General features: G+C 43.6%; 1 protein-coding gene across 1 annotated transcript in view; it reads left to right on the top strand.

The window, feature by feature from the left end:
* Pamr1 (peptidase domain containing associated with muscle regeneration 1) overlaps positions 1 to 9,468 on the top strand; it is an 88,592-nt gene extending 79,124 nt beyond the window's left edge. The window contains exons 9-11 of the mRNA XM_057780977.1: positions 4,426 to 4,658; positions 5,906 to 6,198; positions 8,424 to 9,468. Coding sequence (XP_057636960.1) covers positions 4,426 to 4,658; positions 5,906 to 6,198; positions 8,424 to 8,960 — 1,063 coding nt within the window. The 3' untranslated portion in view covers positions 8,961 to 9,468. The remainder of the gene's footprint in view (positions 1 to 4,425; positions 4,659 to 5,905; positions 6,199 to 8,423) is intronic.
* Positions 9,469 to 15,299: the final 5,831 nt, after the last annotated feature.

Genomic DNA, 15,299 nt, shown 5'->3' with positions numbered 1-15,299 from the left:
CTAAAGCCATAAGACAACAAAAGGAGATCAAGGGCATATGAATTGGAAAGGAAGACGTCAAACTTTTGCTATTTGAAGATGATTTGATAGTATGCATAAGTGACCCCCAAAATCCTACAATGGAACTCCTATAGCTGATAGACACCTTCAGTAATATGGCGGGATATAAGATTAACTAAAAAAAATCAGTAGCCCTCCTATATATAAAAATAACTGGGCTGAGAAAGAAATCAGAGAAACAACACCCTTCACAATAGCCACAAATAATATACAATACCTTGGGGTAGCTCTAATAAAGCAAGTGAAAGACCTATATGACAAGAATTTAAGTCTTTGAAGAAAGAAATTGAAGAAGATATCAGAAAATTGGAGATATCTCCCATGCTCTTGGATAAGAACGATTAACATAGTAAAAATGGTAGCCTTACCAAAAGCAATCTACAGAGTCAATGCAATTCTCATCAAAATCCCAGCAAAATTCTTCACAGATCTTGAAAGAAGAATATTTAGCTCCATATGGAAAAACAAAAACAAAAAAATTAGGATAGCTAAAACAGTGCTGTAAAATAAGGGAACTTCTGGAGGCATCACCAACCCTGATTTCAAACTCTATTATAGAGCTATAGTAATAAAAAGTTTGGTATTGGCATGAAAACAGACAGGTTGATCAATGGAATCGAATCGATCATCCCGACATTAATCCACACACCTATGAATGTATTTTGACAGAGAAGTCAAAAATATGCAATGGGAAAAAGAAAGCATCTTCAACCAATGATGCATGACTGGATGGCAACAGGTAGAATGCAAATAGATCCACATCTATCACCCTGCACAAAACTCAAGTCCAAGTGGATCAGAGATCTCAACATAAATCTAGTTAGACTGAACCTGATAGAAATGAAAGTGGGAAGTAGCCTTCAATGAATTGGCACAGGAGACTGCTTCCTGAATATAACACCAATAGCACAGACAATTAGTAACTGGGACCTCCTGAAACTAAAAAGCTTCTGTAAGGCAAAGGACACTGTCAACAAGACAAAATGGCAGCCTACAGAATTGGAAAAGATCTTCACCACCCCAGCATCTGACAGAGGATCAATCTCCAAAATATATAAAGAACTCAAAAAGCTAGAGATCAAAGTGTCAAATAATTTAATTTAAAAATGGGGTACCTCTCAACAGGGCAATCTCTAATGGCCCATTAAAACAATTAAAGAATTGTTTAACATCCTTAGCTATCAGGGAAATGCAAATCAAAATGACTCTGAGATACCATCTTATACCTGTCTGAGTGGCTAATATCAAAACTGCTAATGACAGCACATGTTGGAAAGGATGTGGAGCAAAGGGAACACTCCTCCACTGTTGGTGGAGTACAAACTTGTACAGTCACTTTGGAAATCAGTATGGTGTTTTCTCAATAAATTGGGAATCAACCTACCTCAGGACCCAACGATACCACTCCCGGGCATATAACCAACCAATGATCAATCATACCACAAGGACACTTACTCAACTATGTTCATAGCAGCATTATTTCTAATAATCAGAACCTGGAAACAACCTAGATGCCCCTTCAATTGAAGAATACATAAAGAAAATGTGGTACATTTACACAATGGAACATTACTCAATGATTAAAAAAAAATGACACCATGAAATTTGCAGGCACTAGATTTGATGGAAGTAGAAAAAGTCATTCTGAGTGAGGTAACCCAGACCTAGAAAGACAAACACAGTATGTGCTCACTTATATGTGGATATTAGATATAAAACAAAGGATAACCAGGCTACAATCCACAGTCCCTGAAAAACTAGGTAACAAGGAGGACCCTAAGAGGGACGCATGGACCACCCTGGGAAAGGGAAATAGATGAAATCTCCTGGGTAAATGGGGGGAGGTAAGAGGAGGGGGTGGAGGATGGGAACAAAAGAGATCAGGATTCTTGAGTTGGGGGAAGGACAGAGAGGGAGAGCAATGAAAGAGATATCTTGATAGAGGGGGTCTTTATGGTGTTAGGAAGAAACCTGGTGCCAGGGAATCTCCCAGGAATCTAAGATGACCCCAGCTAAGACTCCTAGCAATAGTAGAGAGGGTGCTTGAAGTGGCCTTCTCCTGTAACCAGATTGGTGACTACACTAATCGTCATAGGACCTTCATCCAGTAACTGACGGAAGCAGGAAGCAGATGCAGGGACCCACAGCCAAGCACTCGGCTGAGCTCGGGAGTCCAGTTGAAGAGAGGGTATGAGCAAGGGAGGGTAATCCCGATCATGACAGGGAAACCCACAGAGACAGCTGACCCGTGCTCATGGAAGCTCATGGTCTGTAGACCAACATCTAGGCAGCCTGCATGGAATCGACCTAGACTTTCTGCACATGGGTGGCAGTTGTGTAGTTTGGTCTGTTTGTGGGACCCCTAGGTCCAGGACCTGTCCCTGGTGCATGAGCTGGCTTTTTGGAACCTATTCCCTCTGGTGGGATGCCTTACTCAGCCTTGATGCTGAGGGTAGGAACTTGGTTCTGCCTCAACTTGATATGCCAGGCTTTGTTGACTCCCAAAAGAGACCTTTTCCTTTCTGAGGAGTGGATAGGGAGGGGTTAGAAAAGAGGTGGAGGAGGAAATGGGAGGAGAGGAGGGAGAGGAATTGCAGTTGGGAAGCAAAAGAAATTTAAATTTTTTTAAAAAAAGAAAAATAGAAAAAAAAAGAGCTAAGCCACCAGCACTTCAACAATAACAACAAAGAATTCCAGAAAAGCCAAAAACAAAACAAAACAAAACAAAAAAACAAAACATACTGACAGATGACGTTGACCTCATGCTTGCTGTGTGCCACTGGTTGCCCCTGTCACTTTACATAGGCTAATTTGTGTAGTTCTCCCGGTAACTGTGAAGCTGGGTATTTTTATTATTACTTGCATCTTACCTTACCAACGTTTCCTTGCGTGTGTGGAAACTGATGTTTCAGAGATCTTAAGTAACTTCCTCCAAGGCGCGAACAAGATGTCTCTTCGGTGGTGGTGCCTGTATAGGGATCCTGAGCACAAGAGACAACAGGGCTTCCTACTGTTACAGCAATTTTAACGGGAGATTGGGGAGAAGGTGCTAGACGACTCCTGCAATTGAGAAAGCAAGTGTACAGTTTAGTTAAATGTCTCTGGGAGGCGAGCTCCTGAAGTAGCGGGTATTCTTACTTTCTGCAGCCTCCTGAAACCAATAGTAGCTTCGGTGACCCAAAGGGAAAGACTGTACATTCAGAAGCTCCCAGACCTGGTTATAAACATAGGACGATATTTGTTGAATGAAGGCAGTGTGGACTGGATGTTTCCTGAGCCCAACACCATAGAGACACAAGAAATAGATTTCATTTTAAAACAATATCAGATTGATATGGTGGAGACTCTAGGGAGGAAATGGTGACTGCTGAATGGTATCTTGGGTGTCATCTACTTTCACCGAGTCTCAAAAGCACCCCACCCCCGCAGTAGCTCTGAAGACAGCAGAATGAAGAACACAGAAATGAAGACAACAGTCCCTGAAGACAACAGTTCCCTTTGCCGGCTGACAGCCATTCTACCCCAATGTAAAGCTATCACAAGCTGCAAATACGAACATCTCTCCCTGGAGAGTGTCTTTAGGGGCCTCAACTTCAGGGCTCATTTAATGCCCCTTTTCACATTTACATGCAAGTTTTTTTATTTCTCCCAAGCAGTGTTGCCTCAGAGAAAGTTCAAGTCTCTGAGGTGAAGTAATTACATTTGCTAATTGCCAAATCAAGTTACTGTATCAACACAGTTTAGTTCAAGTCAGTTCCTAATATTGCTCCATTATGATAATGGTTAGAGAAAAAGAGATGTGCCTGCCTTTCTCTCATTGAAATTAACTCTTTTTCCTATCTAATTTTGCAATTAAATGTGTGTTCTCTCTCCCTCCCTTCCTCCCTCCCTCCCTCCCTCCCTCCCTCCCTCCCTCCTTCCCTCCCTTTCTCTCTCTCTCTCTCTCTCTCTCTCTCTCTCTCTCTCTCTCACACACACACACACACACACACACACAGACACACACACACACAGTATACTTTGGGATAGTAATATTATGTCAGGCTTTATTCTGTTTGATTGAAACCCCAAGTACTTGGAAGAATTCCAGAAACAAAGGAATACAATATTGAGTGACAGAAGAGGATGTATTCAGTAGCAAAAGGAGAGAGAGAGCAAGGAAAGGACGGAAGAAGGGAGAAAAGGAGGGAGGGAGAGAAAGAGAGCAAGAAGAAGCAGGAGGGAAGAGGAAATGGGTAGACAAAGAAGAGGACAAAGACAGAAAACGGGAAATGGGAGATGTTTTCTTCTGTAACCAATAGCAGCATGGGAGTTGGATGCTAAAGTCTTGCTCTTCTTTCTCTGATCCTGTGTGCCTTAATCCAGAGAGACACCATTACACCAGCTTTATTCCGCAGCCTTCAGCAAGCAGAAACTGCAGGACGCCTCTACCAAGAAGCCAGTCCTTCCCTTTGGGGAGCTGCCACCTGGGTATCAGCATCTGCATACCCAGCTCCAGTATGAGTGTATCTCGCCCTTCTACCGCCGCCTGGGAAGCAGCAGGAGGACATGCCTGAGAACTGGCAAGTGGAGTGGGCGTGCCCCATCCTGTGTCCCAAGTGAGTCAAGGCTCATCTTTGAGTTTGAGCCATTTGTGAAAAATTGTTGATATTGCTAAAGACTTTTATGGAAAGTTGAACTGAGCAAGGGATGGTCTTGCATTGCTTTCCTAAGTTTGGTGACCTCTGGAATTCCATAAGAAGAGCGTCCTCCTTTTGCCTTAAACTACTATTCAGGATAAATTGACACATTGACTCTTAGAGGAATATTTTCTTGTAGAGAAAATATTATCTAGATATTATCATGTCTAGAAAAAGGAAAGAGTCACAATTAAATACCAATGGGGACAGGTATAGCTGTGAGTAGACCTCTGCCTTGGTCATCTGGACTACCTATCTAAGACTCCATCTTCATACTCATTATCCAATGATCTTCAGGAATTGCCATTAATGAAATGACGAGGTAATAGTAGATAATGTGAGATAAAATGCAGAAGTCCCAGACCATGCGCATCGTTAGCCGCCACTGTCATCCTCTTTGTGAAAGAGTAGCATGGCTGAGTTGGTCGTGGTCACACTTATGGAGACAGCGACATCATCTGTCTGTCATATCATCCCATTTGGTCTTATCAGAGAGCCCCTAAAGTCATAGTTATTTCTCTGTGTATTTATTTTAGGCAAAGAAACCAAGGATCTAAGGGTCTAACAATTTGTCCAAAGTCCCATTGTTTCATTGAACCATAGTCTCCACTTTTAACTCTAGACTTTATGGCCAACTATATGTCAGATAGTGATTAAAACCAAAGGGAAGGGGGCTAGAGCAATAGCATGGCAGGCAAGTAATTTCTGTGCACGCATTACAGACGTGAGTTTGTCTGGGCACAGTGGCATGCACCTATGATCCCAGTTCTGAGCTACAGAGACAGAAACATCCTTGGGGTTTGCAGGCTAGCCAGCTGGGCCAAATTGCTGAGGTCCAGGTTCCGGGAGAGACCCTGTCTCAAAGAATAATGTAGAGAGAAATCAAGAAGGTTTAATACCTGACAGTCACTATTAATCTTCACACATATATGCACATGTGTGTCTGTGTGCTAACACATGCATACACACACATAAACGCATATGTACAAGAATGTAAGTATATAAAAGTAAATGAAAAGAAGAGATAACTGGGTCGGTTCGCTCAATGCTTTTCATGTCCATCAGGTCCTCTTGTTCAGATTTGTGCTGTCATGGTTGAGTGACCCGTTTGCTGTCATATGGGAATGGTCTGGATTGATCCAATTAAACTAATGCTTTCTCTACAGTCTGTGGAAAAATCGAGAGTGCTGCTTCTCCAAAGACGGAAGGGAGCCCCTGGCCGTGGCAGGCAGCCATCTACCGAAGGACCAGCGGCGTGCACGATGGTGGGCTGCACAAAGGCGCATGGTTCTTGGTCTGCAGCGGTGCCCTGGTGAATGAGCGCACGGTGGTTGTGGCTGCCCACTGTGTGACTGACCTGGGGAAGGTCACCACCATCAAGACAGCAGACCTCAAGGTTGTCTTGGGAAAATTCTACAGGGACGATGAGCGGGATGAAAAGACCATCCAGAACTTACGGGTGAGAGAGGGCTTTCTGGGAAACTGGAGCTTTGACTTAACCAGCTATGAGCACAGGGGAGCAGGGCCTGTATCAGCCCCATCACTTTGGCATGTCAGTATCCGATCCAAAGCCTAGCATGCAGAAGGGGCTCAGAGTTTCAGACTGACAGACTCCGGACAGGAAAGTTAGCAAACCATTCAGCTGTCCTCCATACCTTTGCTTGTTTTGAAAACAAGGTAGAGCCAGGCATCACCTACTACTGTAGTCCTTGAAAGTCATTCACGTTACAGTAAAATATACACAGACTTTATCTTTAGCACATACTGCAAATGATAATACACCAAACATTGATGAAGCTGTTTGTTTCATGGATATCTCTGTTGGAAATGACTTGTTCAGGGGATGGTGTGACTTGTTACTGTGCCCTGACTTCCCAGATCAAGGTAAATTAATGGGTGTTTCTTGAATTAGAAAAGAGAACTAATTGCCTCTCACATTTGGGTTTGGGAATTATCACAAGCAGGCTTTGAGGACACTGGTTTTATCCAGGATACTCCTAACTGCTATACTTCTCAATTGTCTTGTACCCTCCCTCCTTCCACTCATCTATCTGTCCATCTATCCTAGCCTATACTTCTTTCACCTGTCTATCACTTCTTCTACCCATCCTTCTGTCTGTGCCTCAGTTCATCCATCTATCTATTACTGAGCCCCTACAACACGTTATCCATGGAAAATATAGAGAGAAGAATAAAATGGCTATTTTCTCTAGTTTGAGGGAAGGGTCAGATCAGTATGTCATGAACAGTATTTTGTAAGATAAGCCCCCAAGGAAATAGCATCAAGTAATAGAACTATACATTTAAAAATTGAAAGATTGAATATGGGTTTTTAGAAGCCCCTGCAAATGATTGACTAGAAATGCATAAAATAATTAGTAACTATCCTGCGGAAAATCTTATAGTGTATTCTGAGAACATTCTTGTGGAAAAGTCTTAGGGACTGCTGTTAGGAAATATAGCTCTATCTTACTGGCTCGAAGGTTCATGAAATGCTAACAGTAGGCTAGAGATTGCAAAGCATTAACATGTAGGGCTTATACAAGGATAGTGCTAACAAGTAGGGTTTATACATGAATAGTGCTAACATGTAGATTTATACATAGATAATGCTAACATGTAGGGCTTATACATGGGTAGTGCTAACATGTAGGGTTTATACATGAATAGTGCTAACATGTAGGGTTTATACATGGGTAGTGTTAACATATAAGGTTTATATATGAATGGAGCTAACATGTAGGGCTTATGGAAGGATGGTGTTAACATGTAGGGTTTATACATGAATGGTGCTAGCATGTAGGGCTTATGGAAGGATAGTGCTAACATGTAGGGTTTATACATGAATGGTGCTAACATGTAGGGCTTATGGAAGGATGGTGTTAACATGTAGGGTTTATACATGAATGGTGCTAGCATGTAGGGCTTATGAAAGGACAGTGCTAACATGCAGGGTTTATACATGAATGGTGCTAACATGTAGGGCTTATGGAAAGATAGTGTTAACATGTAGGGTTTATACATGAATGGTGCTAACATGTAAGGCTTATGGAAGGATAGTGTTAACATGTAGGGCTTATACATGAATGGTGCTAACATGTAGGGCTTATGGAAGAATGGTGTTAACATGTAGGGTTTATACATGAATGGTGCTAGCATGTAGGGCTTATGGAAGGATAGTGCTAACATGTAGGGTTTATACATGAATGGTGCTAACATGTAGGGCTTATGGAAGGATAGTACTAACATGTAGGGCTTATACATGGTAGTGCCAATGTATGATCTCTTAATCAGCTCATTGAACATTAAATGACTGAGGTGTTTCAAAGAAAGACTTGGAGTCCATTCTCTGGTAAAAATCAGAATGCTTAACACATCTTTGTACAGCAGTGATCACCTGTAACAGAACATCATCTGTCCACGTTAGATGGGGCGTGAACACACACTTCTATGACCTTACGTGTAGACTCCACTTATTTAATACCGCATTCCAGGCTCCAATAGGCATTTGAGTTGACAACTCTGAAAACACAACAGTATTTTTTACGATTCATTGAGCAATGTGTCTTCAAATCATTGAGCGGCCACTCAGACAGTTTCAATAATTTGGCTCCTAACTGAACCTCTTCTTATCCACAGTGGAGCAGGCTGTTCACCCCCGCTCTCTCTTCCTCGTTTTTGTAGATTTTTGCTATCATTCTACAACCCAACTATGACCCTATCCTGCTGGACGCTGACATCGCCATTCTGAAGCTCCTAGACAAGGCCCGCATCAGCACCCGTGTCCAGCCTGTCTGCTTGGCTAGCACTCGGGACCTCAGTGCCTCCTTTCCGGAATCTCACATCACTGTGGCTGGGTGGAACATCCTGGCAGATGTGAGGAGCCCTGGCTTTAAGAATGACACACTGCATTCTGGAATGGTCAGGGTAGTTGACTCACTGCTCTGTGAAGAACAGCATGAAGAGCACGGCATTCCAGTTAGTGTCACTGACAACATGTTCTGTGCCAGCCAAGACCCCAGCACTCCTTCCAACATCTGCACTGCGGAGACAGGGGGCATTGCTGCTTTGTCCTTTCCAGGCCGAGCATCCCCTGAGCCACGCTGGCATCTGGTGGGGCTGGTCAGCTGGAGCTATGACAAGACGTGTAGCAATGGCCTAGCCACAGCCTTCACCAAGGTGCTACCGTTCAAAGAATGGATTGAGAGGAACATGAAATGAACCAGCTGCAAGGCCACTGAGAAGCTTTTCCTGTATAGATAGCATATGGCTCAGTGTGGACCTGAACTATGATTTTGCCCATGACCTTGGCTTCAGAAAGGTCTCTGATTTCATGGATATACCTCAGTAGAGGGTGAGTAGTGTTTTGCTTTCTGGCAGGGAACTGTCTTCCTGACTGCTTGGAAATCATCTAAAAGATGTCTGGGCTTGCAAGAACTGAATTTCATCAAAGAAAACCACATGAATAGAAAAAAAAATCTCCCAGACCTTGTCCACCTCACAGTGATGTAAACAGCATAGTCAGTTCTGGATGAAAGGGTTGACCTGGGGTGGGGTGGGGAGACTCTGGGCTGTACCAGGCTTCAGACAACGTTCCAAAGGACAGCCTGCATGACAGCCCTTGGCAAAGGAGTTTGGATGTGACTTTTGCTCCTGTGCACATTGTCACAAGATTTTCTGATCCCGTTCCTTCCCAATCTTCTGTACACATTTCAATAAAACAACGGTTAACCTCTGACCTACAAAGTGAAAGTACTGCTCTCATTTTTGAGTTACATGGATTTGGGCCGATAGTTTGGTGAGGGCTCTTTAACATAGAGCCAAGGGATATAATTTCCCAATGTGTCTGTCAGAGGCTAGGCAGTCATTGGAGTCTGGAGGAAGGAGCATGGGACAGGCAGGTCTGACAAGACAGAGAAGACATCATGAGTGATGCTGCTGGTTGATCTTGACTACACGCTCTCTTTCATGGAGGGCTGCCTAGGTTAGTAAAGTATGGCTGGGTGTCGGTGAGGCTGTTTCCAGGGATTAGTCAAGAAGAGAAGACTTACTCTGAATGTGGGAAGCTTCCCACATTCCATCCTTTAGCCGGGGGCTTAGGTGTAACAAAGGGGGAAGGGGAAGAAGTCAGCCAGTGCAGGCATTTTCTCTCTGCTGACTGCCATGATGCACGTTCCTTCCTTCATACCCCTCCCATTATGATGAAGTGACCCCTCTGAGACCATGAGCAGAGTAATCTTTTTTTTTTCTTCAACTAATCCTCTCTTGTCACAGCAGCAAGAAAGTTTAATGTAGTGTACTGATTCCAAGTGTCTCCCTGATTCTATGTTTTAGGCTCAGTTATAAAACTGCCATGAGCCCCCACAAATCTTTTAAAAAAATATTACAGTTATACATTTAGTGTGTGTGTGTGCATGTGTGTGTGTGTGTGTGTGTGTGTGAGCCAAGTGCTTGCCATCATGCAAGTGTGGAGGCCAGAGGACAGATTTTAGGGTTAGTTCTCTCCTGCCACCATGTGGGCCCAGGATTCAAACTCAAATCACCAGGCATGGTGGCAAATATGGTTATGTGGTGAGCCATGGGACCAGTCAGTCCCTCCACAGGTCTATGTTTCCAAAGCATAGACATGTTTCACAAGTTTGCTTACACCAAATCTGATCTGCCAAGAACCCAAGGCTTAGTGGTTTATCACAACGTGTGTGAGTGTCCTTGGAAGCCCCTTCTCACTTCCCATTAGAATGGAAGAAAAAGCAAATTCCGACTTATAAATTCTATGATCTTTCCAGTACCTTCTCTCTTGGGGTTTGACAAACACTTCTAATATCTCCCGTCTTTCCTGCCCACAAGATAGTGCCTTATGAGCACTGAGACAATAGGGGGAAACTCCTGAGTTCATGCTGTTTGTTGGGTGTGTGTGATGGGTCTTTCCAATTCCTTGGTGTTTTCCTAATCTTTAGTGTAACGTCTGTCTGGTTTCCATGTGGTCCTTCCTGTTGACCAGGCTTCTCCTCAGCTCTTGTGGGGACTGGCATCTGGTGTTGATTATTATTTGACCCTGGTCTGGATCAGTCAACCCAGTGTCCACAGCGACAGCTTCTCTAGCTACATACCTTTGGAAGCTTGTGGGGACTCCTAAGTCTTTTCTGTCCCTTACAAGAAAGGAGAACCCATGCCTGTTATAGACCATCCTGGAAGACCTTAGCTTTCTATCCATCCAAACAGGAACTTTCTTCTCCTGCTACCTGAGTCAGAGAACTTTAACCTTGGTGACTTTAATTCTGAGACAGGAGGTGAAGGTGTGCTTGTAAACCAGCTTGCTTTCTCACCTTTGGTCCTTTACACATTTCTTTGAGTCAGAAGAGAATGGCATCTACTTTCTCTTTTATCAGACATTCCTGGGGCTTTCCGTGAGTCATTTCCTCTAGTCACACAAACCTTCTTCTTGTCCTCGTGGCTTAATCAAGGGGCAATGGATTAATTACAGCAGGTTACTTAACATGTGGTGATTTAAAAGTAGACCCATTTATTCTCATGGAGGATTGATTCTTCAGATAGTTATGAGGTGATTCAAAAACTGTGTTTTAAGAAAGCTAGGACCACAAAAAGTTTGGTGCGAGTTAGGTCAGGGAGATCTGGACTCAGGTCTTGTCTTTCCATTTTCTTATTTTTGGTGCCGAACAAGTCATTTAACTTTTCTATATCAGCTCGACGTGTGTTAAATGGTCATAAGAAGATCACGTGGTAGCTTTGTGATCTGTGACAACTGTGATGTATAAAGAAACAAAATCACCCATGGTTATTAAATGTTCTCCCTCTGGGCTAAGTGCTCTAAACACTTGTTAGCTAGCCTCTGGTGCTACTGGCACATTGTAGAACCGTAGCTCAGAGTCCAGTACAACTTAGATTATTAGGGGCTTTACCCTGAAGGAACTATGTGATCTCTCTCTCTCTCTCTCTCTCTCTCTCTCTCTCTCTCTCTGCCTCTTCTCTCTCCAGCTTCCATTGTGAGAAGCCACTTTTATACCCCCCCCTTTGTGCTCCTTCCGTGATACACTGTACTATTCTAGGCTCAAAGCCTGAATAGATGCCGTATTATTTGATGACCGTTATACTGAGCAGTGCTGGAGGAGTTCCTCTGGGCACAGCTTCACAAGCTCTCCATGTCTGCCTCGATGGGCAGTCCACACCACCCATTCTAAAATGTCTGTTACCTGTCTGTTTTGATTCCTAACCTGACCCCAACCCCCACCAGCCTAGACCAACATTTTCTGCATGTTCTCTATATCCCCTTTACCCATAGTGTCATTTGCAAGGTTTAGGAAGTAAGTGAAGCTTACAAGGCCCAGAAAGCTCCTGAAATTTACAAGATCTGGAATGCATCCCTTTCTCATGCTACCCCGGGTTGGAAAAGCAGCAACAATTGCTGGAAAGGGGAAGTCTGTGACCCATGGAGCCTCCTGTAAGTTGTTCTGTAAGTTCCTGAATCACCACCCATTATGGGGTGGGCTGTCTGTTCATGTGGCTGCCCATGGGTCACCTATGTTCATGTTAGCAGCCCCATACCCGTGCTCCCATAAGTAGCTCAGCAAACTCACTGCTTGACTAGGCTACACTTTGTGGAATAGTTTCTTTTGTTTTCTATCAGTGCCCTTTCTGAGGTGAATGGACACCAGCTCATATATTCCTGGAAGTCACAAAACTCCACTGAGGAGCTTGATTCCTAGCTTCACGGCCACAGGCTTCTGCAGTGCCCACCCACAGACCTCTCTACCTGGCACTGCTCTTGGAGGCTTAAGTCCTCATTCACATTGTAAACTGAAGTTTCCAGAAAGAAAAGGAAAAATATGAATTCAATATTCTCCAAGGCCAGATGAGAGAAAAACCCAATCATAGAGTTGAACTGTTACAGGCCAAAGCCAATGATCTTGGGCTATTTTTAGTCCCTCCAAAAGCCATTTACTGTCACCTCTGCGTTTGACCTGACCTCCCTGTGACTAGTGTAGCCTTTAAGATTATTTTTAGCAAACAACTGTGTCCCACCAATCCAAACACTAAGTATGTCATTAGATGGCGTCTGAAACTCACGACAGAGGTTCCCTGCTTTGCTATGACCCACCTCTTGGTGAACCCATCTGCATAGTTGGGAAGTGCCTTATAACTTTCTTGTTCTATAAATAATGAAATATCTCATAATAATTTCCACAAAGGAAGATGTCTTTGGGGGTGACCTTAATCCATGTATGCAGCCATAGTCACTCATATTTGATTTAAGAACAAACTATCTCTTGTCCTCTTTGAGGTGCCGGCTATGTCTCTTGGGAAGAATCTGGCAGATTAGAGACATACTGGGTTTTATGGAGACCTCGCCTCTAAGGTAAGTGGCCTACTGGAGAATCCAGGTCCTCTCCCATGGTCCAGGAGTCACAGAAGCCAAAAGAAGGTTTACAATAGGTTCCAGAGGATCTGGGGCCTGGGTACTTTCCCACAGCTGGCTGCAAGGTGAACTTAAAGAGGCAGCAGGTGTGAACTGCCACTGTGGTGTCTCACGGACTGTACCAGCTTTCAGAGTGTGAAGTGAACTTAAAGAGACAGCAGGTGTGAACTGCCACTGCGGTGTCTCATGGACTGTACCAGCTTTCAGAGTGTGAAGTGAACTTAAAGAGACAGCGGGTGTGAACTGCCACTGTGGTGTCTCATGGACTGTACCAGCTTTCAGAGTGTGAAGTGAACTTAAAGAGGCAGCTGGTGTGAACTGCCACTGTGGTGTCTCATGAACTGTACCAGCTTTCAGAGTGTGAAGCTAGCTTTTACTCTCTTCCTTCCAAAGCTCATGTTTTACTTAAGCCCACTCTAACCCAGCCCCATACAAGGCCAGGAGCTCTGAAGCATAGTTCCACTTTTCTGATGCTGACACAGTGTAAATTCTGAGAAGTCCTGGTATGCTACTGCTGAGAAAGTGGCTCTCAACTAGGGATAGCTTGGGGAGGGGCCAACACAACCTCCATCTATCTACTATAGTTTGGTCCTCATTTCTTCTGCAGTAGTTGCTTCTGTTTTTTAAAACTTGTCTTGTAAAACTTTTATTTTTTTATTATTGGGTGTGTACATGTGTGCACACACGCTGCACACATGTACACATGCCATGACGTGCATGTGAAGGTCAGAGGACAACTTTCAGGAGTCAGTTATCTCCTTCCATCATGTTGGTCCAGCAACTGAATTCAGGTTGTCAGGCTTAGCAGCAAGTGCCTTCATGTATTGAGCCATGTCGCAGGTTTGTTTTTGGTCCTCATATACATTTGCAATCCCTAATATTCAGTATTCTATTGACAAAGCTTCTGCTTATAGGGGTTAATTGGGTATTACTGGCAAGGCTGTGGTGTTATCCTTTTAAAGACAAATCATGTTGAAGAATGACATTAACATGGGGATCATTCTGTGACTGTGGTGGATCAAGATACAAGCAATAACAGTCCACATCTCATGTAAGAGCAGATGTTGACACCAGGTGTCTTCTATCATGTCAGTTCTTCTTCTTCTTCTTCTTCTTCTTCTTCTTCTTCTTCTTCTTCTTCTTCTTCTTCTTCTTCTTCTTCTTCTTCTCCTTCTCCTTCTCCTTCTCCTTCTCCTTCTCCTTCTCCTCCTCCTCCTCCTCCTCCTCCTCCTCCCCCTCCTCCTTCTTCTTCTTCTTTGAGAAAGGATGAGTGGGAACCTGTGAGGTCAAGGTTCAAAAGACCCTAGAAGGCAAAAGTCATCTAGACACATTTCTGAGACAAGGATCCAGGGCTGGAAGAAACTTTTAAAGTGGGTTTCTCTCGTGCAGATGGGGACGGGGATGCGGGGTGGAGAGTGGTGCACACTGGGCTTATTGAAAGAGACTAGATAGCTTCCCAGTCAGAGTTTGCTGTCACCAACCCTCTTCTTTACAGTACAATACCCACCATCCTCTGCAGTCATAACAATGGGTTCTTGAATTGTCAAATCACCTACTAAAAACTCAATGGACTGTCTGCATTCACTGTCTTTATCGGGATATTGCTCTATAAAATCTCTTCCATCTTGAATTCTACCAAAGATTATGAGTCAATCTATTTTCTACCTATCTTCCATTCATTCCTCAACCAAACTCTAATGCATGCTTCCTATATGGCATGGACTGGGGCAACACCGATGGTGGAAAACCAGGCCTATCAACTGAGACATACATGCGGAAATAGAAAGCATGGTCAGATATGAACTCACAGAGACTGTGACAATATTCACAATGGCTACACATGTTCAAGTCAGACAGAAACACCAGCACAGAGAAGGGAAGGTGGCATAAAGTCCAACCTCTAATCAAGAAGCTATTTGTAATTTATGCCTGTTGGGAGAAGGAAAATCAGTTTTTCCCAATGTAGTGGCACTGGGTGTATCAAGCACACTCCAGGGCGGGTTGAATGCCTGTATGGTTTTGGTCAACAGAAAATAGACTCCCTATTTTTGTTTACTTTTTATTTGTTTCTTTTGCTTTGATGGCTTTGTTCATCTTTTTGTTTGTTTGTTTTGATATTTTATTTT

The sequence above is a fragment of the Chionomys nivalis genome, chromosome 9 (assembly GCF_950005125.1).
Source record: "Chionomys nivalis chromosome 9, mChiNiv1.1, whole genome shotgun sequence".
Lineage (NCBI taxonomy): Eukaryota > Metazoa > Chordata > Mammalia > Rodentia > Cricetidae > Chionomys > Chionomys nivalis.
The sequence above is the reverse complement of the archived record's forward strand: the minus strand, read 5'-3'. Positions and strand labels throughout refer to the sequence as shown.